The following is a 22,283-nucleotide window of genomic DNA, read 5'->3' as shown; positions in this document are numbered from 1 at the left end:
CCTTAGAAACTGGCTAATTGTAGACAGGGAGACTGAGGCCTGAGAGAGGTGAGGCCTGCCCTGGTTCACTTCTAGAAAGACGTCTGGGTGGCCACCTGAGCTCTGAGGTCACAGACACATGGACAGAGCCAAAGGCAGGAAGCAGAGCTCCTGCCCCTCCCATGCCAGTATGGCCTCCCCCATCCCCCATCCCATAGTCTTCTCTGTGGAGACTATTAATCCCCTCCCCCCTGGCAGAGGACTCTAAGCACTGGCCATGGGAGAAACCTGAGCTGTCATCCAGTCATCCTCCGTCTGTCTGCTCCTGGCCTTCTTTCACTACCTGAGAGCTCCTTGGGGCAAGGGCTGTGGGATACACCCCTCAGTCCTCCTGTAAAAGTGCTCATGTACTGCCCCATAGGCAGGGAGCCATTTAAAGGAGACACCAGTGAACCTGCCAGAGCTAGCAGACTTTGTCCAGTCTTCTGCGTATCGTACAGACAGGGAGACGGAGGCCAGAGACCTTCTCTGGGTCACGCAATCCTTATATAATATACCACTATCTCCTGGATACCAGTAAAAGCTGCATTTACTTCTAGGAGGGTATTTAGAGGGTCCCTGAGCCTGGGAGGAGGTGCTTGAAGGGACTTCAGAAATAGTTCCCCACTTCACTTTCTCCCCTTGCCTGTTCCTACTCCTGTGGAAGATACACATCCCATGTATGAGGACCTGGACTTTCTGGCTGCCAATTTTGCCTAACTGGGCCCTTCCTCCTGGTCCATCCCCCTCCCCATCAGTGGCCTGAGTGGGCTGGGCCAGCCGAAGCAACTGCAAGCAGACCCAGCCTAGGCAGCCTCAGGAGGCGGGGGAACAGTTCCTCCCACATCAATATTTATTGCCTGAATGCTGCTGGAAGCAGATCATCATGTTCTCAGCCATCAGTTCTTTTTTAAGAACCTCTCACCACCTTCCCTCCACACTCCCCATCCCCGATGTGCTGAGAGAATGAATCCAGACAGCCAGACAGGTTCACAGCGAGGGAGCCAGGGTTTCAAGTCATCACAGAGACACAGCTCTAAAAATCTGAATCTCTGCATCACAGCAGCTTCGACTCAAGGAATAGTGCATTCTCAGAATCCGAGGCCCACAGAATACTGCTCCAGGAATCTAAACTCAGCATCATACACAACAGAACAGAATGGGGAAGTGACTTGCTCAAGGTCACATGACTGACTTATGACTGAGCCCAGCATAGCCGAGGCTCGCCCTTGTTTCTTCCACCTCTTCTACCCCATGGCTCAAGTGGCACTTCTTCTCTGTTCAAATTCAGAACAGAGAAGTGCCCCTTCTCTGTGGCAAGACCCAGCTTGGAGATTACCCATAACTGGCAACCCAGTCTCTTCCCTTCCTTCCTCTGTGATCACCCTTGCTTCTAAGAACTCTCCCCCAAGTTCCAGGAATTTCTTCTCATTCACATTTTGGCGTGAGCTAGGCAGGACCAGGAAGGACCATCTGTGGTTCCAAGCTGTCTTCTTCCCCTGAAACTGGTCTCTCTCCAACGCCTGCCTCGCCTGCCTCTGAACCAGCATCAGCCCTTCGCTGCCTCTGGGATGCCCGTCCCATAGTAGAGCAAGATCCAGGTCTGTGCAGCCCCCACTCCTGCGTGGCTCTTTGGACTCATCCCCACACCCTGCCTCACTGACGATGCGCTGGTTCCTGCCTGGACCGACACCACAGCTGTCACATGAATCTCCCCGCCCCCAGCTGCTCTCTGCACACTCCCCTGTCCCTTCCAATCCCTTCTGTTCTTAGCACCTGGTGCTAAAGCCATAGGACTCCCTCCAGGGCTGCCCACTGCTCTTGAAGCTGGAAGGCGAGCCTTTTCCTGTTCTGGCCCCTGCTGGCTGTCCCAACAACAATTTTCTTTGGTCCCCCCAAACCCATGTATATAGCCTCTGCTGCAGCAGCGGGTGGGAGATGGGCTGGTGAAGGCAGCCAGGTGTGGTATCAGAATGACTTGGGGTCAAGTCCCAGCTTTTCCAGGCAGAGACATTTTCAGCCCTTCCGCTTAGGCCTAAATTTTCTTGCTCTAAGGATGAGGCACTACCTCACATTACAGCAAACATATTCAAATGCACCAACCTGCAACAGTAAATTGAATTATTCTTGCTGCAAAATATTTGACAGGATTTTAAAAAATTGTCCCTTTGAAATTGAATTACTTAGCAACAACTAACTTCCTTAATTTATGACTGTTTGTGATTTCTCAAAATCCTGGCACAGAGGTCCTAAAACTCTTGTAAATAAGGGTGTTAGGAGAATCTTTTGATCTAATATTTAGTCTTTGATCCCGGTTCCTGACACAGAGCTCCTAAGATCATAATTTCCTGAGTGGTAAGAGCATCTGACACCGAGCCCCGAAATCCCCTGGAATTTCCTGGTGATAGGAACATCTTTTGTTATAATGAGGTGACTCTGGTGGGCTCCTGGATGAGGGCTGGTCACCAGAAGGACCAAGCCATGATTGGAAGCTTGGAACTTTCAGCCCACCACCGTCCCCTAAGTCTGCAGAGAGGAGAGAGAGGCTAAAAGGGAGTTAATAATCCATCATGTGTACATGATGAAGCCTCCATAAAAAATCCCAATAGTATAGGGTTCAGGGAGCTTCTAGGTTGGAGAACACAGCCAGGTGAGTGATGTACCCAACTCTACAGGGACAGAGCTCCTGTGCTCGGCACCCTCCCAGACCTCACCCTATGTATCTCTTTATCTGGCTGTTCATCTGTATCATTTACCATATCCTTTATTATGTAATAAACTGGTATATATAAGTCAGTGTTTTCCTGAGTTCTGTGAGCCACTCCAGCAAACAATCAAATCCACAGAAATAATTGCGTGGGGACAGGTAAAGGTAAAACAGGAGTATTTTTCCTTTATACTCCCAGACTTGGGACAAAAGAAAGTCTAATGCACAAATTTTCAGAATGTAATGAAATGTGTATGAGTATTAAGGAAAAGTTAATGAAGCTGACGCTAATGACATACCATTGAGCTTTTATAAGACGTTTCTATTTTGTCTTCTTTTGTATTTTAGAGCCAATTTATTGTTTTTCGGGCCTCGTGTTTTTGTGGGTCCCTGGAAAACTTAGAGGTCCCTGGACCAGAATCATCTCTCCTGCCCAGTGGCCTCACATGGTCCTGCCTTCTCCTACTACCTGTGACCTTGAGCACATCCTTGCACCTTCTGGGCCTCAGTGTCATCCTCTGAGGAAAGACCATGAGCCGAGTAGCAGAATTCAGTGAGATACCCCTGCAGTACCTCGCCAGTTGTTACTTATCTTAACAACTTCTCTGTCTCTTAAAGAGACTCCGTCCTCAGAGTCCAGACTGTGCCTGGTTTAAGTAAGGGTGGAGACCATGTGCTGAGCCCCAGGGTCCAGACTGACGCCTGGCCCCAGGGAGGCACTCAGTACATGTCTGTCCCCTCACTGTCCCTGAAAAGGCCAGGTTCATTTCTATAGCCAAATCCTTTGCCCAGGCTGTTTCCACACCGAGAATGCCCCTCCCTTTCCTTTCCACGCTTCCACACGTCCTTCATTGTCCAGTTCGACTCCCCTCTCTTTAGAGAAGCCTTCCCAGACCCTCCTGCAAACCCTCCACCTCCTCCCAGTTCTCGACATTGCTATAGCACGTTCCGAATCTACCAAACACTTTAAGCAACAAGCAGAGAGGCGGTAGGGTAGTGGTTAGAATGAGGGGAGTAGGCTCAGACAGGGTTGGGTTCTAGTTCCAGCACTGTCCTTGCTGGTCTCGTGATCTTGGGTAGGTCACTTCCATCTCTGGCCCTCGAGCTCCTCAGCTGTGGAGGGGCAGGAAATGCACACTGTGCAGGGACGTCGGGGAGATGGCTTTGTAAGCTGTGACGTGCAGTGCCCAGGAGGGATGGAGTTTAAAGTTATAAAGGAGGACACGTGGGTTGGGGGTGGAGCCTGGACTAGAGTGGGGCATGGAGGGGGCTTACTTTGCTGACAGGTGGGTCTGAAACTGCCAAGACCTTTCGCCGGAAGCGAAGCTCATGCTTCTCCTTGGGCATCTCCTTGGGGAAGAAGAAGTAGGGGATGGCAGCCAGGGCCACCGTGCCAGCGGAGATGAGAAAGCCCAACCACCAGGCACCCACCCATCGGGGGTCCTTTGAGGTCAGGCTGACGCCACCTAGAAGAGAAGACCATGTGATATTAGGGTCAGGATGGGCTGTCACTTCTTGGCCACCACCCTGGGACTGGCCTCTTGAGACATGAAGTGGCCTGTGCTGGGAGTCAGGAGATCTGAGTTCCAGTTGTGCCTCTGCCAGTTAGTATATCCTGTGTGACCTTGGGCAAGTCCCTGACCCTTCCTGGGCCTCAACTCTTTCAACTATTAAGGCAATGTGTGTCGTGGTCAAGGTCATGGACTTTGGAAATGGACCGCTGGGTCTGAATTCCATTACTAACATAACCTTGGGCAAGTTGCTTAACCTCTTGGTGCCTCAGTTTCCTCCTCTGTAAAGTACAGATATTAGTAGCACTTATATCATAAGGCTGATGTGAGAATCATAGAAACTAATACGTGTAAAGCGCTTAGAATAGTGCTGGCATGTAGAACGTCTACATGGGTGTTTTCTCTTTGCTTACTGTTACTACTGTGATTATTATTACGAAACTGATGGCTAGGATGACTCTTGTGGTTCTCAGACCTGCGCGATGATTAAAATCACAAGGGGTGCTTGTCAAAAAAACCTGGCCTTACCCATGACCAGCTCAGAACTGCCACAGGATGGGGTGGGAAGGTGACCAAAGAATCTGTGCCTTTAACAAGTTCCCCACCTACTGTATAGCACAGGGAGAAAAGAAAAAAAAAAAAAAAGAAGGTACAATCTGTTTGCAGGACATACATTAAGTTAATCTTAAAAATGCATTCCGGGCTTCCCTGGTGGCGCAGTGGTTGAGAGTCTGCCTGCCAATGCAGGGGACACGGGTTCGTGCCCCGGTCCGGGTAGATCCCACATGCCGCGGAGCGGCTGGGCCCGTGAGCCATGGCCGCTGAGCCTGCGCGTCCGGAGCCTGTGCTCCGCAGCGGGAGAGGCCACAACAGTGAGAGGCCCGCGTACCACAAAAAAAAAAAAAAAAAAAAAAAAATGCATTCCAATATACGTTATGTGTAGACAAATACTGTTTGATTCCACTTATACTTGGTACCTAGAAAAGTCAAATTCATAGAGTCAGAAAGTACATTGGTAGATGCCAGAGGCCAGGGTGTAGGGGTGAGGGTGGGAATGGGAGGTGGGGAGGGGGAATATGGGGAGTTAGTGTTTAATGGGGACAGAGCCTCAGTTTAGGAAGGTGAAGAATTCAGGAGAGGGAGGATGGTGAGAGTTGCATAACAATGTGAATGTACTTAATGCCACTGAACTATGCAGTTAAATATGGTTAAAATAGTATGTTTTACATTATGTGACTTTTACCACAATAAAAAAACATTAAAAAAATTCCCCAGGTGATTTTGATCCCCCTCCAGGTGTAATTAGGACAAGATTATCCCAGGTGTACCTCCTGACTGGAGTGCCCATCTCTCCCATTAGACCTCTTGACCCCAAGACTGAGTTGGGTACCTCCTCCTTCAACTACCACAGCGTCTGCAAACACTTTATTATTATTATTATTTTTGCAGTACGCGGACCTCTCACTGTTGTGGCCTTTCCCGTTGCGGAGCACAGGCTCCAGACTCCAGACGCGCAGGCTCAGCGGCCATGGCTCACATGCCCAGCCGCTCTGCGGCATGTGGGATCTTCCCAGACCGGGGCACGAACCCATGTCCCCTGCATCGGCAGGCGGACTCCCAACCACTGCGCCACCAGGGAAGCCCTGCAAACACTTTCTAACAATACAAATGCATGATGACACCAACCCCATGAGTGGGGCTAATTCCCAGGTGCTTGATCCTGAGCTCCTCCTGGACAGGGGCCAGAGTACACAGTCAGCACTCAGCAAATGCATCTGTAAAACTGGGGACAAAGTTGGCTTCTGCACTGATTTCCTCCTCCACTTATTATTCCCCTGGCTTCTGTGCCAGGCTGGTGGGAACTCACACACACATCTCAGATCCGCTTCTCACATACCAGTCTGTGCCTGCAGTCGATATGACCCGCCCAACCCATGCAATCCCCCAGAGAGAAAGAAGGACTAGGGAGGTGGCACAATGGTCCACAGGAATGCCACATCTGCCTGTGAAGGTGGCATAGCTGCCAGGATGATGTCAACAGAGCCAGAAACATGCCCCCATCCCCTGAGCTGGGGTGTGTCTGGGAAACTGACTCCTGACTCCCAAGACTGTTCCATTGAGGGAGAGAGGAGTTACAACCAGAGTCCACATTTGGCTCCTGGCCCAGCTTTCTAGAAGGAAGGGAGGTGGGGCAGTGTTATCCCTAGCGACTCTTGTTCAGAGCTGCCCAGGCCTGTCCTGACTGGAGGCACCCATAGGCAAAAGCCAGAGAACAAGAAACAGAATCTGCCTGTCCATCTACCTGTACATGTGTCACCTGAGGCTTCTAGGGCTTGCTGGAAAGTCTCCAGGTGAGGGATGGGACATCTGAGCAGCACGATGCAGAAGGCAGAGCTGGGGGCTCAGAGCTACTTGGTGTGACCAGAGGCAGCTGAGATGCCCCAGTGACCTCTTATAAAAAAATTCTACTCCCACTCCTCACAGAGCACCAGAGCTCTGGGATCCCCAACACTCCTCCCTCCTGGCTGCCTTCAGACCCAGCTTCAGTTCCACTCCTTGGCCCACACTGACCACTACCTGGATCAGAGACCGCTATTCCCCACACGGTGCCCTCAGCACAGGTTGTCAGGCTCTGAGGTGGTCAGAGCTGGAAGGGTCCTTAGAGGTCACCCAGTGGATTTCCCACCTGAGATGGCCAATGTAGCTGAGTCCTGCTCCAAAGTTCTCTCCGGCATGCCAGTGTCCTCTCTGTGTCCTGAGGCTTGTCCCCTGACAGATGGGAGTGCCCCACAGGCCAAGAAGGGTATGTGGCCCTGTCTGCTCCACAGCGTATCTGAGCAGGGGGCTGGGGGCCTGGGGGAGCTCAGGGGTGGAACGAGGTGAAGACACATAACAATAGTGACAACAACTAGAACTCTCCATCTGACAGCTCCTTATAGCTTATCTCCACATTCTCACTGCATTCTGATTAGAGCTTTGGGAGGTGGGCGGGACAGAGAGCATCTCAAAGATGGGAAAGCTGAGGCTCAGAGAGGTTAAGAGGCATGTCCAAGGTCATGGGGTTGCTGGGATTTGAACCTGGGTCCCCTGGCTCAGTGTCTCCTATGAGACCAGTGGTCAGTCAGCTGTGTCTATGTGCCCCTGGGGACAACTGTGTGCTCTGAGGCTCACCTTCTGGCATTCGATCAATGTCCACGTAAAGGCGCAGCATGAGGCTGCCCAGCCCATAGGCCATGCCTGGCCCCATCATGGTCACTGCAAACAGGATCCCTGCAACAGGAAGCCTAGGTTAGACCCCTCTAGCCCGGCTTCCCTCTGCAGGTTAGTGCCTGCCCAGCCTCCAGCGGGCAAGAGCAGCCCATCTCCCCTGGTCAGGGCCGGAGAGCTCTCCAGGGCTTCTCTGGCCCTTTACCAGCCACATGGGGCAGAGGTCAGGGACTCATACTTAGCCCGACCTGGGCCGGGCCCTCCCTCAGAGCCCGAGGGGTGGGACAGGTCCTCACCGAGGTAGAGGGGTGAGTTGCTGTTGTGGGCAAAGTCATCAATGTAGGAGATGCCAAAGGGCTGAATGGGCACCCCGCCCACGCCGAGCAGGGTCTGGGCCGTGAGCATTATTCCCACCACGGCCAGATGCTGGACCTCTGTGTAGCCTGAGCAGCTGCTGTTGGATGGGGCCGGAGCTGAGGTTGGGACCTTAGTGGTGGGCAAGCACAGGGAGGCCTCAAAGTCCTGTGGCATGTCTGCTGAGAGATGATAAAAAATATTAGGACAATACCTAAGACTTATATAGCACTTACTGATGCAAGGTACTGTTCTAAATGCCCTGTATATAAATCATCTGACCCCTACAACAAACCCAGAGAAGGGGTGCTCTCATTACTCCCATTATACAGATGAGAAAACTGATGCTCAGACAGCAACTAGCAAGGGTTAGAGCCAGGATTGGAACCCAGGCAGTCCAGCTTTGAGTCCATGCTCTTAAACTGCCCTATGCCACCTCTCTGAGCAGAGGTATGTGGAAGTGCCATGGCAACAGTGGCTCTTAGGTGGGAGGGGTGGGGGCGGTTGAAGGAGGTGGAGTTTGAACTGGGTGGAGAAGAACAAACAAGATTTTCCAGAAAGGGAAGGTGGAGGAGGGTGTTCCAGAAAGAGGTCACAGCACATGCAAAACCAGGAGCTTGAGAAGTTCAGCATGGCTGACTCACAGAGTGTAAAGGTCAAGGCCAGGGCTAAAGGCAGGGCCAGGCAAGAGAGGGGATGCTGGGCCTGGGCTGTGGAGGAGGGTTTTCCAGAAAGAGGTCACAGCACATGCAGAACCAGGAGCTTGAGAAGTTCAGCATGGCTGACTCACAGAGCGTAAAGGTCAAGGCCAGGGCTAAAGGCAGGGCCAGGCAAGAGAGGGGATGCTGGGCCTGGGCTGTGGAGGTCTCTAGTGCCCTTGACCTTCATTATGGGGAGGCTTGGTGTCAGCTTGGGACACAGATGCAGAGTGCACTAAAGGGAAATTTCTTAAATTAGTACCAGACATTTGTTTCCTGTAGCTCACCAATATTTGCTGAGCAAACTTAAGAAGACCCTCATACTATTATTATCCCGAATGCGGGTGTAGAAGTGGCCTTCTCTCTGCGGCTGGCCCAGCCCTTTCTGGGAGCTCTGAGCCATGTCCACCCAGCCCAGAGAGCCACTCTTTAGGGCTGGAAAAAGCCATGTGAACCAAGGTCAAGGACCTGGACCCTCAACCAAGACTGCCTGGATTGAAGATGGTGAGACTTTGGCAGAGAGACCCTCAGCCCCTCTGGGCTCGGCTTCGTCTGACATCTGTTGAACAAGTCCCCTAGGATGGAAGTTCTACACAAATATGGAATTCAGAAGCAGAATAATTCAGTAGTTCAGAGCAGAGGCTCTAGAGCCAGGCTACCAGGGCATGTCTACTAGCTGTGGGCCTTGGGGAAGTACCTCCTTCTCTGAGCCTCAGTTTCCTCACTTATAAAATAGGATAAAGATAACACCTGCTCAAAGGGTTGTAAGCGTTAGGAGTGGTGATTGGTGCCTGTGCACAGTGCCTACTAGACATTAGATATGAGGATTATTATGGGGATCGTTAGTAAGATCTTTTTTTTCCCACCCCTGGGTCCCCAGTACCTAGCAGAGGGCCTGGCACATAAATACTAATGATAAGTAATTCATTAATGAGGAGGAACGAGTGAATGAAATAGCCTTGTATGTCAGAGCAGCGTGGGTGCTTGGTGGTCACCAAGTCCTGTCCACCCATTGGACAGATGTGCAGACTGAGGCTCAGGCAGGAGAAGAGGTTTGCTTAGGGTTTCATGGGGAGCAGAAGGGTGTTGTATGGCAATGAGGATGAAGAATGTGTGTGACCCTGCACGGGAAAATCCCTGTTAAAGTGAAGATTCTGGACGGAGGAATGTAAAGAAGTGTAATTTTTCAGCATCCTAGTCAGGCGTCTTGACAGTTCTCCACTCAGGCCTAGATAACCACTCTGCTTTCTTCCTGGACTTTCCCCACTTCCCAGCCATTGCCTGTGCGGTTCCCTCCACCTGAAATGCCCGCCTTCTCTCAACCACTACCTCCTCCAGCTCACTCCAGCCTCCAGTATCCTTCCCCTACTCAGGGCTCTACCGGCTCCCCCTGGCTGTCTGGTGCTGGACGCTCTGGCCTGCGGCAGAGCTGCCCATGCTCACGCCAACCCACGCTCCCTCGCAGCTTCTCGGGGCTGGTTGTACCTGCTCCATCTTTCCACCCCTGGGCCTGGCACAGAGTAGGAGCTCCGGGGTTTGAGCTGATGGGAGGACAAGGGAGGAAGGATGCTTTCTGACAGCACTCCTCCTCTGGGAAGCCTTCCATGATGGAGGCTGGGCCGTGGGCTCCTTCCCTGGGCTCCTGCGGTCCTGTTCTTCCTTCCTCACACAATTGATACAATGCGTGGGGGAAGGGGAGGTATTGTTTGTCTGTTTCCTCTCCCAGACTGGGAGCTCCCAGTAGGCAAGGACTGAGTCCCCTGAGAGGATCCAGCAAAAAGTAGGCAGCACTAAGGGTTTCTCGGGTGGACGACCAGATGGATTGTTGAGGGGTTGGTGGATGGATGGGTGGATGGGTAGATGGGTGAATGGGTGGAGAGGTGGATGGGACAGGGAAGGCTGCCTGAGTCGTTCTCCAAGGGACAGGCATCCATCTGTCAAGTTGACTCTCAACAAAATCCCACTGGGCTCAACAGGGGCTTCACTATTCCTGTCCAAAATTCTTTCATGGTTTTATTTGTTCATTCACTCATTCATTCTTTCTTTCATCAATGTCTTGGCTTCTTGTGCGGATTAAATGCATCAATACACATAAACGGCTTAGAACAGTGGTGCCTAGTAAGTGGTGTGTGATACTGTTGTTATTATATACAAATTATTATATATTATTATCCATAAATATTTCCTGAGGACCCACACGGGCCAGGCCCTAAAGTGGGCTGCATTGTAAAACCCACCTCTACCTCAAAAATAAAAGCAGTGACATACAAGCAGACCCTCACCAAGAGATGCCCAGAGGGCCTCACCTCTCTGCCCCGGGACTACCCACTACCCCACTGCCCAGGGCTACCTGAGGGACCCACCAGGGCTGCGGCTGAAGGAGGCAGTGGAGGGTGGGGGGAGGACTAGTAGGTGTTCTGGGAAGCTGGGCCTATCCTAACCGCTGGAGGCCTGGGGAGGGGCCATGTGCACAGTCATGCGGCAGCTCAGGTATACCCTCAGCCCAGCCCCTCCTGCTCTTACCGGGGCTGGTGTGGTCGTAGTGGTACGGCTCTGAGATGAAGTGTGGGACAGTCATGAGCACGCCCGCCAGGGTCACAAGGATAGCTCCATAGCCGATCAGGCGGGGCCGATGTACCCGGCTGCCAAAATAACTCACAAACACAATCAGGGCTGTGTTCCCCACCTGCAAAGGGATGAGAGGACCCATTAAAGTGGAGCAGAGGGCCGGCCTTGTCGCTATCGCCAATCTCAGTGTTCCCTTCTGTAGAATGGACTAGCTGGTTGAATAAGAATCATTTGGGTCCATCTTAAAAATACAGATTCTGGGTCCTCCTAGGAAGGGCCCTAGTGTCCCATTAGAGGAGAGAAGTAAGAGCAGCGTGGACAGGGCTAGAAGTTCAATTTTTTTCTAGAATGTGGGTTGGTCCCCGTGTTAGAACTTCTGGGAAGTCATGAATGAGAAACAAATAAAGAAAGTCTAAAGCCAGAGGACTAAGGCTTGGATTTTGAGCCTTAGAATCAAAACCCTCAGATGTGGGTGCTGAAGGGGACGTAAGCGTTTGCAGGGAAGGGCGGCTCTGCTGTCAGAAGCTGGGCTGTGCACTCCACTCTGCGGCTCACTGGTTGGTGACCGCGGGTGAGGTACTTACCCCTTACCTCCTTGCCGATGGAGGGGGGCAGTATCAGCAGAAGGTCAGTGGGAGGACTGATCCTGGGAAGGACAGTCACTCTTCATTTTATAGATGGGACACTGAGGCCTAGAGTCAGGGAGTGACTTGCCCAAGACCCCAGGTAATGACGTTCTCTCCCCACCTCTGAGATCTGAGGATGAAGTGCTAAGGAACACCTGGGGACTCGGTGTAGACCACAGGCCTTGGGTTGGGAGGAATGTGACACATCACCCAAGGGAGAGAGAATTTCACAGAAATCTACTGGGGGTCAGGGAGAAAGAGAGTGTTCTCAGGACTGTGGCCTTTTCTGAGGGTGAAAACATCTAGTGGGGAAGGGGTTGGGCACAGCTGGACTCTGATCTCCCAATCCACCCAAAGCAGATTGTCCGCTCCTGGCTGTCTGGCTGTCATCCCAGAGGCAGAGGCCTGTGGATCCCGGGGCAACTCCACACCGTGGAATCATCCCCTCCCCCAACCACGCCAAGGTCCCCAAGTTCTGCCTTTGATCTAATTTAAACCTCTCTCACTACTGTTGAATTGGCTTCCTCTGATTCCTTCCTGGGGCAGACAATAACCGGGTGCCTGAAAAGGTGAAGGAACCAAAAGGAGAATGGGGGGACATGGGGACCCTGGCTAGCTCTAAAATCCTCCACGTCCCCCAACAGAGGGCCCCCCAAAGGTGGGATAGCAAGGAGCTAAGATGGGGTTGCATGTGGCACTGGGGGGGAAGGGTTTATGTTGGGGCAGTGAAGGGGGGGGTGAGTTTCCCTCAATGTCCCCCCCTGCGGCTGTGCCGGGGCTAGTACCTCGTTGAAGGCGGCCAGCAGCCCCGAGGTCTGACTGGAGAGGCCGAAGCGCTTCTCCACCGTGGAGATGGAGCTCTTGAGGTAGCCGGAGATCATGAGCTGCGCCAGCTGCAGCAGGCTGTGGCACAGCACGAAGAACTGTCGGAGGGGCCGTGGTGATGGCAGCAGATGGGCGGAGGGCCGGGGAGATCGTGGCGGGTGGGTGGTGGACAGACGAGATGGGGTTGGAGAGAGGGAGGGAAAGTGAGGCCACGAGATAGAGAAACAGAGTCAGAGGAGACAGTCACACAGGAGGAGAGAGAGGAAGAGAGGAAGAGTCCAGAACAAGAAGAGAGAGAGAGATACTGGAGTAAAGCATGGATTCTCACATAGGCTTAAAATCTAGGAAAGCTGTCCTGGGTACCCCAGGAGTCCGGGGGTGACCTGAAATCCACAGGACTGAGAGTAGGGTCTTCATGGGGCCAAGGATGACAGGAGCCCCTCTGACCCCCAGAGGTCCCCCAGGCTGGTCTGGACCCTGCTCCGTGTTCCACCACCCTGACCCTTTCTCCAGGAAGCTCCCCAGATCCCACCCCATCCAGTCCTTCCCTGGAGCTCCCCTGGGAGACCACCTGCACACAGAGAACCCCCAAGCTATCCACCCCACCTCACTCAGCCTCACCCAAACACCCCGCCTGCCTGCACTCCTCCTGAAAAACTGGCAGAATTCCTAAGAGAAGAAAAAGCTTGCTTCAAAGAATTAAAAATAGAGTGTTTACGCCAGAGCTTAAAAAATAGAGTGTCTGTTCTTCTGAGTTTCGGTTTCCTCATCTGTGCAACAAGGAAGACACCCCTGCCTCCCCAAGTTATTATGAGAACTAAATAAGACCATGTGGGGACAGCTTCCAGCACAGGGCCTGGCACCCTGTGGGTGCTGGTGAAGGCTTGGATGTTTAGGGCTGCCCTTGCAGCCAGCACTCCCAGTATTCATACAGGTTCAGGATCCCTGGGCTCCTTCTCTTTCCTGCTAGAAAAACAGGAGCCAAGAAGACTGGTCACGCACTGCCCACAGAGCAGCCTCTCTGGAAGGAGAGAACATGTGCCTGAAACCAAGCTAAGCGCTTCTATAGATCACAGCTACCCATTCTACAGATGAGGAAGCTGAGGCTCAGGGAAAGGCAGCAACTTGCTTGGCATTTACAGCCTGTAAGTGGCAGAGGCTGTTCCATTGGGCTTGGATGGCCCTGCTCCTGCCAGGCCCTGAGAGGTACCTTGATGCTGTGAAACACACTTGGCCGCAAATCTTGAGGATTTGGCCTGGCTTTGCCTCCATGTGTGTCTTCTGTGCCCACCATGACCTTGGTGTCCTTGTCTGGCACCTGGAGCTCCTCACCAATCGGCCCTGTGGGACAGACAGCCAGGGCATGAGAGTGGAGATGGAATCCCAGACAATGGCCCTGACCAGGTAGCCCAAGGTGTTTCAAGGGTTGGTGAGAATCTGAGTCAAAGCACCATCAGCCTTCCTACGTCCCAGGTGCTGAAAGAGCCCTTCCTAAGAGGGTGTGTTTGTGCTCCATGTGCCCATGCTGGTCAGATCCCGCTAGGACCACCTATTCACACCTTCGTTCCATTCCCAACGTAAAGCTTCCTTCCAGGGAGAAGTTTCTGATGCTACCACACAACCTCTAAGCTGTGGCCCTGGTATAGAAATGCACAGCCTTAGCCCCCCTGGGGCCTATATCTGTGAGACATCCAGTGGCCCTGGAGGCTGACTTTGGATCTGGGTCTGGGTCTGTCTGGCTCAGTCTAGGATCAGAGGTCTGGGGTCCAGTGCATGGTCAAGTCTTGGTCCAAAGTCAGGACATAAAGGCTTTTCCTGGGGGTAGTTTGGAACAGATACCAACACCTCCACAGGACACCACCCTGGCTATAATCACAGAGCTAACCAGCCCAGTGCCCAAATCGTACATGAACCAGGTTGCTGGTCTGCACAGAAAGGGCGCTAAGAGGTCATCCCATTTAACCCCTCTCATTTACCCCTGGACAAACTGAGGCCCCATGTGTGGAGATGACTCAGGAGGTAGAGCTAGGTTAGAACCTGGATTCTTGGCCCCGTTATGCGTGTCTGGTTTTCTCCCATGGTAACCATGGTAACCATGTCCATCTCCCACTCACTGCAGTCCCTTCAGAGGCATCTCTCAGGGTCTCTTGACGTTTAATCTCAGTGAGGAGCCTGGAAGCCCGGCCTTGGGAGACTTCACCCCTCCATTTAGATGAAAACCACCTGCACCCCCTGGCAGCCCAGGCCTCCTTGGCCTTCCTCCCCTTCTGGGGTCCCGCTTCCTGCAGAAGCCACTCCATTGTCTCAGAGGCCTCTCAACCTGGCAGGAGTTTCCGCTCATTCAACAAGTTCCTCTGGAGACTGAAAACTGCCCTGAGGACACTTCTGACCCAGAGAGGGGGTGTGGGACCCCTCACCCCATCTCCAGGAAGATGGAAGGCAAACTCAGGGAGGGACTACGGAGGTCTGTCACCGCCAGGGAGGGTTTTGTGCTCCTCACACAAGATACCTGGGAGCCTAAGGAAATTTTCAAAATTGAGATATAATTCACACACCGTAAAACCTACCCTTTCAGGGTATGCAATGTAGTGGTTTTAGTACATTCAAAAAGTCATACTCTACCACCACTATCTAATTCCAGAATATATTCATCACCCCAGTAAGAAATCCTGCACCCATTAGCAGTCATTCCCCATTCCTCCCTCCTCCCACTTCCTGACAACCACTAATCTATTTTCTGGCTCTCTGGGTTTGCCTATTCTGGGTATTTCATATGCATTCATATAAATGAAATCATGCAGTATGTGGTCTTTTGCGACTGGCTTCTTTCACTTAGCAGAATGTTTCAAAGTTCATCCATGTTGTAGCATGTATCTATGCTCCATTCCTTTTAATGGCTGAATAATATTCCAGGGTATGGCTATATATCAATCACATTTTGTTTACCATTTATCTGTTGATGGACATTTGTGTTGTTTCAGGTACGGTGACTATTCATATACAAATTTGTGTGTGTGTGTGTGTGTGTGTGTGTATTTATTTTATTTTATTTTATTTTATTCTCAGTTCTCTTGCCAGGAGTTGAATTCCTAGGTCATATGGTAACTCTGTGTTTAACTTTTTGAGGAACTGCCAAACTGTTTTCTAACACCATTTTACACTCCTGCTAGCAATGGATGATGGTTCTAACTTCTCCACATTCTTGCTAATACTTATTATTGTCTGTCTCTTTGATTATAGCCATCTCATGGGTGTGAAATGATATCTCATGTGGTTTTTTTTAATAGACTTTTATTGGAGTATTATTGCTTCACAATACTGTGTTAGTTTCTCTTGCACAACAGAGCGAATCAGCCATATGCATACACATGTCCCCATATCCCCTCCCTCTTGAGCCCCCCTCCCACCCTCTCTATCCCACCCCTCTAGGTCGTCACAAAGCACCGAGCTGATCTCCCTGTGCTATGCGGCTGCTTCCCACCAGCCACCTGTCTTGCATCCGGTCGTGTATGTATGTCCATGCCACTCTCACTTCGCCCCAGCTTCCCCCTCCCACCCCACCCCTGGGTCATCGAGTCCATTCTCTATGTTTACCTCTTTATTCCTGCCCTGCAACTAGGTTCATCAGTACCATTTTTTTTTTTAGATTCCATATATATGTGTTAGTATACGGTACTTGTTTTTCTCTTTCTGACTTAACTTCACTCTGTATGACAGACTCTAGGTCCATCCACCTCACTACAAACAACCCTCATGTGGTTTTGATTTGATTTTCCCTAATGACTAATGATGTTGAGCATCTTCTCATTGCTTATTGGCCATATCTTTGGGAAAATGTCTATTTAAATAGCTTGAGGAGGGACTTCCTTGGTGGCACAGTGGTTAAGAATCCGCCTGCTAATGCAGGGGATACGGGTTTGAGCCCTGGTCCAGGAAGATCTCACATGCCGTGGAGCAACTAAGCCCGTGTGCTACAATTACTGAGCCTGCACTCTACAGCCCGCGAGCCACAACTACTGAGCCTATGTGCCACAACTACTGAGCCCATGTGTCACAACTACTGAGCCCATGTGCCACAACTACTGAAGCCCGTGCACCTAGAGCCTGTGCTCTGCAACTAAAGAAGCCACTGCTATGAGAAGCCCACGCACTGCAACAAAGAGTAGCCTCTGCTCGCCGCAACGAGAGAAAGCCTGCGCGCAGCAACGAAGACCCAACACAGCCAAAAATAAATAAAATTTGAAAAATAAATTAATTAAAAACAAAAACAAAAAAAACAAATAGCTTGAGGAATTTGGTTGAGGAAATGGAAGTGTGTGTGGCTGGGAAGGAGTCCCTTTTGTGGGGTAAGAACACCCGGAGGAAACAAGGAGATGCTGAAACAAAAGTGACACCTGACAGGGAGGAGATAGGGGGTTGGTCTAGATAAGGGAAGTTGGGGCGAGGCTCTGTGGAGGTCACTTTGAAGGAGAAGAGAAGGTGAGGGGGTTCCAAGCAAACTCAACCAGAGGAGATTGACAGGATGATTTCTGAACCCCAGTTCCTCTCACCAGTAGAGACCAGTCACCGACTATAGCACAGAGCCTGTGCTACATGCTGTCCACGTATGTAAAGGCTTGCATGCACATTCTGCATGCTCGTGAAACATCTCCACAACTCCATGCCTTTGGTGATCTCATGATCTCTATGCTTCTGATGAGGACACCAAGGCTCACAGGTAACTAGCTCTGCTGACTCATGTTGGTGCAGGAACATGAGCCGAGGTGTTCATCTCAATGTCACTCTGTGCTCCTTGCACAGATTTGATGAGGGGAAGAAGTACAATGTACTTCTCTGTCTTGGCCCAACCAAACCTAGCCAGGCCACCTGGAAGGCAGCAGTGTCCGCCCCCAAGGGGCCAGGCCAACCAGATGACGAGGCTGGAGCTGAGGCTGGAAGGTCAGAAGTCACTGACCTGGATCCCCAGCTCTGAAAGAAACCCAGGGGATGGATGAGGGAGGGGGCAAAAGGTCAATGGACCAGCTCAGGACCTTCCACCCTCCTGTGGCCCAGTCTATAGTGTGAGCCTCTGGGTGGAGGAGGGAAGCCCTGGCCCTGTCCCCCTGGGTTCTGAGAGCAGCCACCAGTCAGTCGGTCACTGAACAGGGCTGGTCAGATTGGTTGTCAGTCCCCTTTGACTCCTTCCTGTGGGCTGGAGGCCTCTACAGGGGGGCTGGCAGCAGACAGTCTGACTCCCTGATAAGGGATAGAACTCCCCCTGGAAGGAGGGTCCTGAATCCAGGGCTGTGTGTCCACCTCACCTCACCTGCTGTCTCTGAGCCCCTTCTTGTCCTGTGAAGGCTTTTTCAAGGGCCAGTCCTGACAGGAGAGAGGGCAGCTGAGGGAGTGAACGTGGGATGAGCTGGGCTGGCCTGTAGGAATAAGGAGAGAGGCAGAGAACCAGGTCCCAGGAAAAAATTCCAGGCTCTTCCTCTCCTAGTTGGGTAGCCAGTTTTGGGGGACCCAGGTATGCCAGGTGGTTCCAAGGGCTAGCAGCCCGTGGCTCCAGAGCTGGCAGGCAAGGGGCCTGTGTGCCTGTTGGTGGGTCATGTGGCTGCTCATGCACTCATGTCCATCAGCTGGTAAGTCACTGGTTCACTACTCCACTGTCCTTTAGGAGACTTGTCTGTTCGGGCTGTCAATTGCCCACTCACTGTAGAGCAGCTGCTCAGAAAGCCAGTCAGAAAGTTGCCCCGAAAGTCTGTCAGCCAGAGACCTTCAGTTCAGTCAGAGACTCCAGATGCCTGCAAGGCACGGGGCCCTGGTTGTGGCCATACCCACTCCACGGCCAGGAATCTGAGTCTGGGGGATGAGGGGCAAGGTTCAGAGAGCAGCCTGACAGGAAAGGCTGATTTTCCCTGCCTGTTCTTTCCTGGAAAGGCTCAGGGGCCTGCCTACTCCAGCTACCTCCCAGCTATAAACAGCACATCTCAGGCAGATATGGGGCTGCGAACCTGGATGTGCCCCTTTATCTTTCTCAGTCTGTTTCCTCTGTAAGGCGAGGATATAGCATCTACTCAAGGAAGTAAGGCATCTCGGGCGCCTGGCTCAGGCTTGGCACACAGTAGGCCTCCTGAGGGCCAATGCTCTCCCCTCTCCTGATAATCTTCAAGTACCTCTGAGGCCACAGGCCCACCTGAACCCATTTCCTTCCACGCACCCCTGGTTCCTCCACGTTAACACCTCCCTCTGACAGCTCCAATCTTTCCGTCTCTGGATCAACTCTCTCTTTCCCATCCAAGCCCCAGTCAACCACAAGACCTGAGAACCTGGACCCCTTCCCGCCGTGCACACTCCCTAGCTGTGGAGGCAGTTGCCCAGGTTTTAATCCCCCAGCTGGTTTTAATCCCTTAGACCAGTGGCCCCTTTCCTTCCTCATCCTCAACACAGGGCCAGCAATCCCTACTTCCCACTGCCGAGAGCGCCCCCCGAGAACCAGACCCTCCCGCCACATTCAGCCTGGACACTAGAGGCCCCAAACCACACCTTACCGATGACATTAACTTGACTTTGCTATTCCACTGTCTTCATTAGCATTTTTAGTTTTTACTCTTCTTAGACTGAGCAGCCCCAGCAAATGGCTTGATTTTTTATGACAGGAACTTCCGAAAAGACGGAGCGACTCTTCAAGGGAAACCATCAACAGGGTGTGCACCTCAGATTCTTCGAATCTTTGCCCCCCAAATCCTCACTTTGCTGTTTCTACCAGCAAACCCTGGACTGTGGTATCACTATTCTTACCCAATCCTGGTCAGCCCTCCCTCACCCACCTCTCTCCCCATTCTGAAGAACAGGTTGTAAAACAAACTTCCAAATTCTCAACAAATATTGACCTTTCCTCCCCACTCTGAGATACTGCCAAAGCTTTGAGAAGTGGTGGTGTCCCTTATCTCGGTAAATAATAGACTTTGTCTTATTGACAGGTTGTGTCACTAACATGTGGGGAACCAGCACCAACACAGTGCATAGCAGGTGCTCAGTGAACAATGTTTTCTTCCCTGTCAGGTACAAACACCCCGCCTGCCTTCATACTTGCTTTGGGACAGCAAGGAGCATTGCCACATCTAGAACTTGGGAACCAGGAGAAAGCTCAACCCTGAAGGGCCAGGCAGGCGGGGGGCTGGGAGACCCAGCTCTCTGGCTCACCTTCTACCCTTACAGGAAGTGGTCTGATGGAGGAGTTTGTCCTGGGGCCACCCTATGTGCTGGGCTGGGCACACTCACCCAGCCTCCTAGCAAACCATTGAGGTAGCTGCTGTGACTCCATGTTGTGGATGAGGAAACTGAAGCACAGAGAGGGGAAGGGGCTTATCCAGGTCCTGGGGCTGGTAAATGGCAAAGCCTGGACTGGAACTCAGGTCTGTCTGACACCTGGGCCCCTAACAGCAACCATGAGATGGTGGCTGCCAATGATGGCCTTAGAACCTATGAAAAATAATCCCCATGTAGCCATTTCTTATTCTGGCCTGGCTTCCCTCCAGTTAACTGTCAAAGGTGGTTGTATGGGGACAGTCGGCCTTTCTACCAGCTGATTCTTTAGCTGGTCAGTCAGTCAGTTCATTGGTCAGTCAGCACCCTCCTCTGAGGGTCTCAGAGAGCACTGTCAGGGCAAGGCTGGACAGAGAAATATGGTGAGAAGGACATGTGGCCCTCAGTCCAGGGGACCTGAGTATGGTGAAAGTTCAGGACTCATAGCCAAGGCCCAGATTTGAACTTTGAGGAGGGACGGGCTGAGAAATGCCGAGAGAGCCTGGGAGAGTTCTCATATCCTGAGGATGGAGGAAGAGGGCTTGGACCAAGGAGGGACAAGGAAAGGGCACTTTTTCTCCAGAACATTCCAGCCTGTCCCTCAGCTGAGAGAGCACGATCTAGGGTCACTCAGACCCAGTGTGGCCTCGGGCCAGCAATTAGACCTCTCTGAGCCTCTGCAAAATAGGAATAATGAGCCTTGCCTCTCAAGCCTGCACGAGGGTCACACAGATCACAGCCTTTAACTCCAAGATGTTGCACAGTGTGTTTTGCCAGTGTTTGCCCCAGACTCACCAGGCAGCTAACCCCAGACCTGGCCACCAGGCCTCAGAACTTATTGTCCTGCAGTGGGACACTCAGCCCCAGCAGTAGTCTCTCACCTCCTCTTGATCCCTGAAGAGGCACAGAACCCTCTGGAAGCCTCCCTCTGCTGTCTCCTTGTCTTCCCTCCCCTCTCCATCCTCACCTGCTGCATTCCAAGACGTTTATTTTTTTTTATTTTTTACTTTTTGCGGTACGCGGACCTCTCACTGCTGTGGCCTCTTCCGTTGCGGAGCACAGGCTCCAGACACGCAGGCTCAGCGGCCATGGCTCACGGGCCCAACCGCTCCGCGGCATGTGGGATTTTCCCGGACCGGGGCACGAACCCGTGTCCCCTGCATCGGCAGGCGGACCCTCAACCACTGCACCACCAGGGAAGCCCTACCTTTATTTTTTTTTTTTCTGATGATTTCCCTGTGCGAGAGAAGGAAAGGACTCTCCCCTACCCCTGCCACCACACACGCTTTGCCAGGGTGGTCAGAGGAACTGGCAGAGAGATAATACAGGGCACAGGTTACAACGGGGAGGCCCTGGCCAAAGGCCCCATGTGTAGCTGCGTGAGCTGTGCGCCGTGAAGTGAACGGCACCCTCTGGAGTTGTGCGGGGCGGATGGCAGTCCTGCCTGGGGGCACATCTGACTCTTAGACATTTTTATTTGGCTTGTACAATGCTGGCTCGCTGAGTGTTTTTAAGTTAGTTGCCAGCATTTAAAAAATCAGGAAATTTCACACAAAACTCCCGGTTTTTGTTTTTTCTTGAAAGATTAGCAGATCTGGCAACACTGGGCCCACCTTCCCATATGGAAACACTCAGCTGGTCTAAGATGCTTGCCTTTCATGTGGCAACTTGCCCTGTTAGAGCCTCTTTGGGCCCACCTGGCCCGCTTCAGGATCCTTTTCACCTGCCTGTGGGCTTCCCCATCTGTGACCCACAGCAACCCTGGGCCTGAGGAGTCTGCTGGACAGGAAGCCAAGGCTGGGTTAACCCTTTGAAGGGTGAGGCAGTGAGACCAGAAAAGGCCATGACTTGCCCAGGGTCACCACGGTGGGGATGGAGCTTGTCTCTGCTTGTTCTAGGAGTAAGAATGAAGATTGTTTCCACACATACTGACAGCTCCACAAGGCAGGTGGCCGGGGTCTTGGAAGCAAGCAGCCCAGGTGCCCGCTCTCAGGGAGCTACCAGGGTGTGTGTGTGTGTGTGTGTGTCTGTGTCTGTGTGTCTGTGTGATGGCAGGGCAAACATCTAATACAGAATCACAACATGTGCTCACTGTGTGACACAAGAAGTTCCAAGACTATAGAAACATAGTGAAGAGGTCCTAGACTACATTTAAAGGGTCTGGAAGGATTCCTGGGGGAGGAAACATCAAAGTAAAGGACAGAAGTATGAACGTGCAAAGACTGCTCAGGGAACGAATAGTCCAGCAAGACTGGAGCACTGGGGTCAAGGTGGGGAGGTGAGGCTGGAGTGGTTGGAGGGGCCAGGCTATGACCACCCTTGAACGCCAGGCTGGAGGACTGGGCTTCGTCCTGAGCCCAGTGATAAGGTCTCATTTGGTCTCCTATGAAGACCTCCGTGCCTCTTGGGAGAGAGTGGAGAAGTCAGGCTGTGGGCCGGGACCAGGGAGGATGCAGTATTGGGGTCCAGGGGAGCGAGCGAT

General features: G+C 52.2%; 1 protein-coding gene across 5 annotated transcripts in view; it reads right to left on the bottom strand.

The window, feature by feature from the left end:
• The window catches only part of SLCO2B1 (solute carrier organic anion transporter family member 2B1), a 51,571-nt gene that overhangs the window by 24,117 nt on the left and 5,171 nt on the right, over positions 1–22,283 (bottom strand). For 2 of the 5 annotated variants that reach the window (XM_081238940.1, XM_081238938.1), the window contains exons 2-7: positions 13,725–13,855; positions 12,475–12,612; positions 11,019–11,181; positions 7,740–7,979; positions 7,408–7,506; positions 4,001–4,191 (exon numbers count right to left, since the gene is read on the bottom strand). In XM_081238940.1, the coding sequence (XP_081095066.1) occupies positions 4,001–4,191; positions 7,408–7,506; positions 7,740–7,979; positions 11,019–11,181; positions 12,475–12,612; positions 13,725–13,855 (962 nt within the window). Of the gene's footprint in view, positions 1–4,000; positions 4,192–7,407; positions 7,507–7,739; positions 7,980–11,018; positions 11,182–12,474; positions 12,613–13,724; positions 13,856–17,819; positions 17,903–19,044; positions 19,262–22,283 lie in introns of those variants that run through there. The other 3 variants (XM_081238941.1, XM_081238942.1, XM_081238939.1) reach the window with 3 other exon arrangements.

This window comes from Mesoplodon bidens (assembly GCF_964165515.1).
Source record: "Mesoplodon bidens genome assembly, chromosome: 7".
NCBI classification, from domain to species: domain Eukaryota; kingdom Metazoa; phylum Chordata; class Mammalia; order Artiodactyla; family Ziphiidae; genus Mesoplodon; species Mesoplodon bidens.
This window is presented reverse-complemented; position numbering and strand designations above follow the sequence as displayed.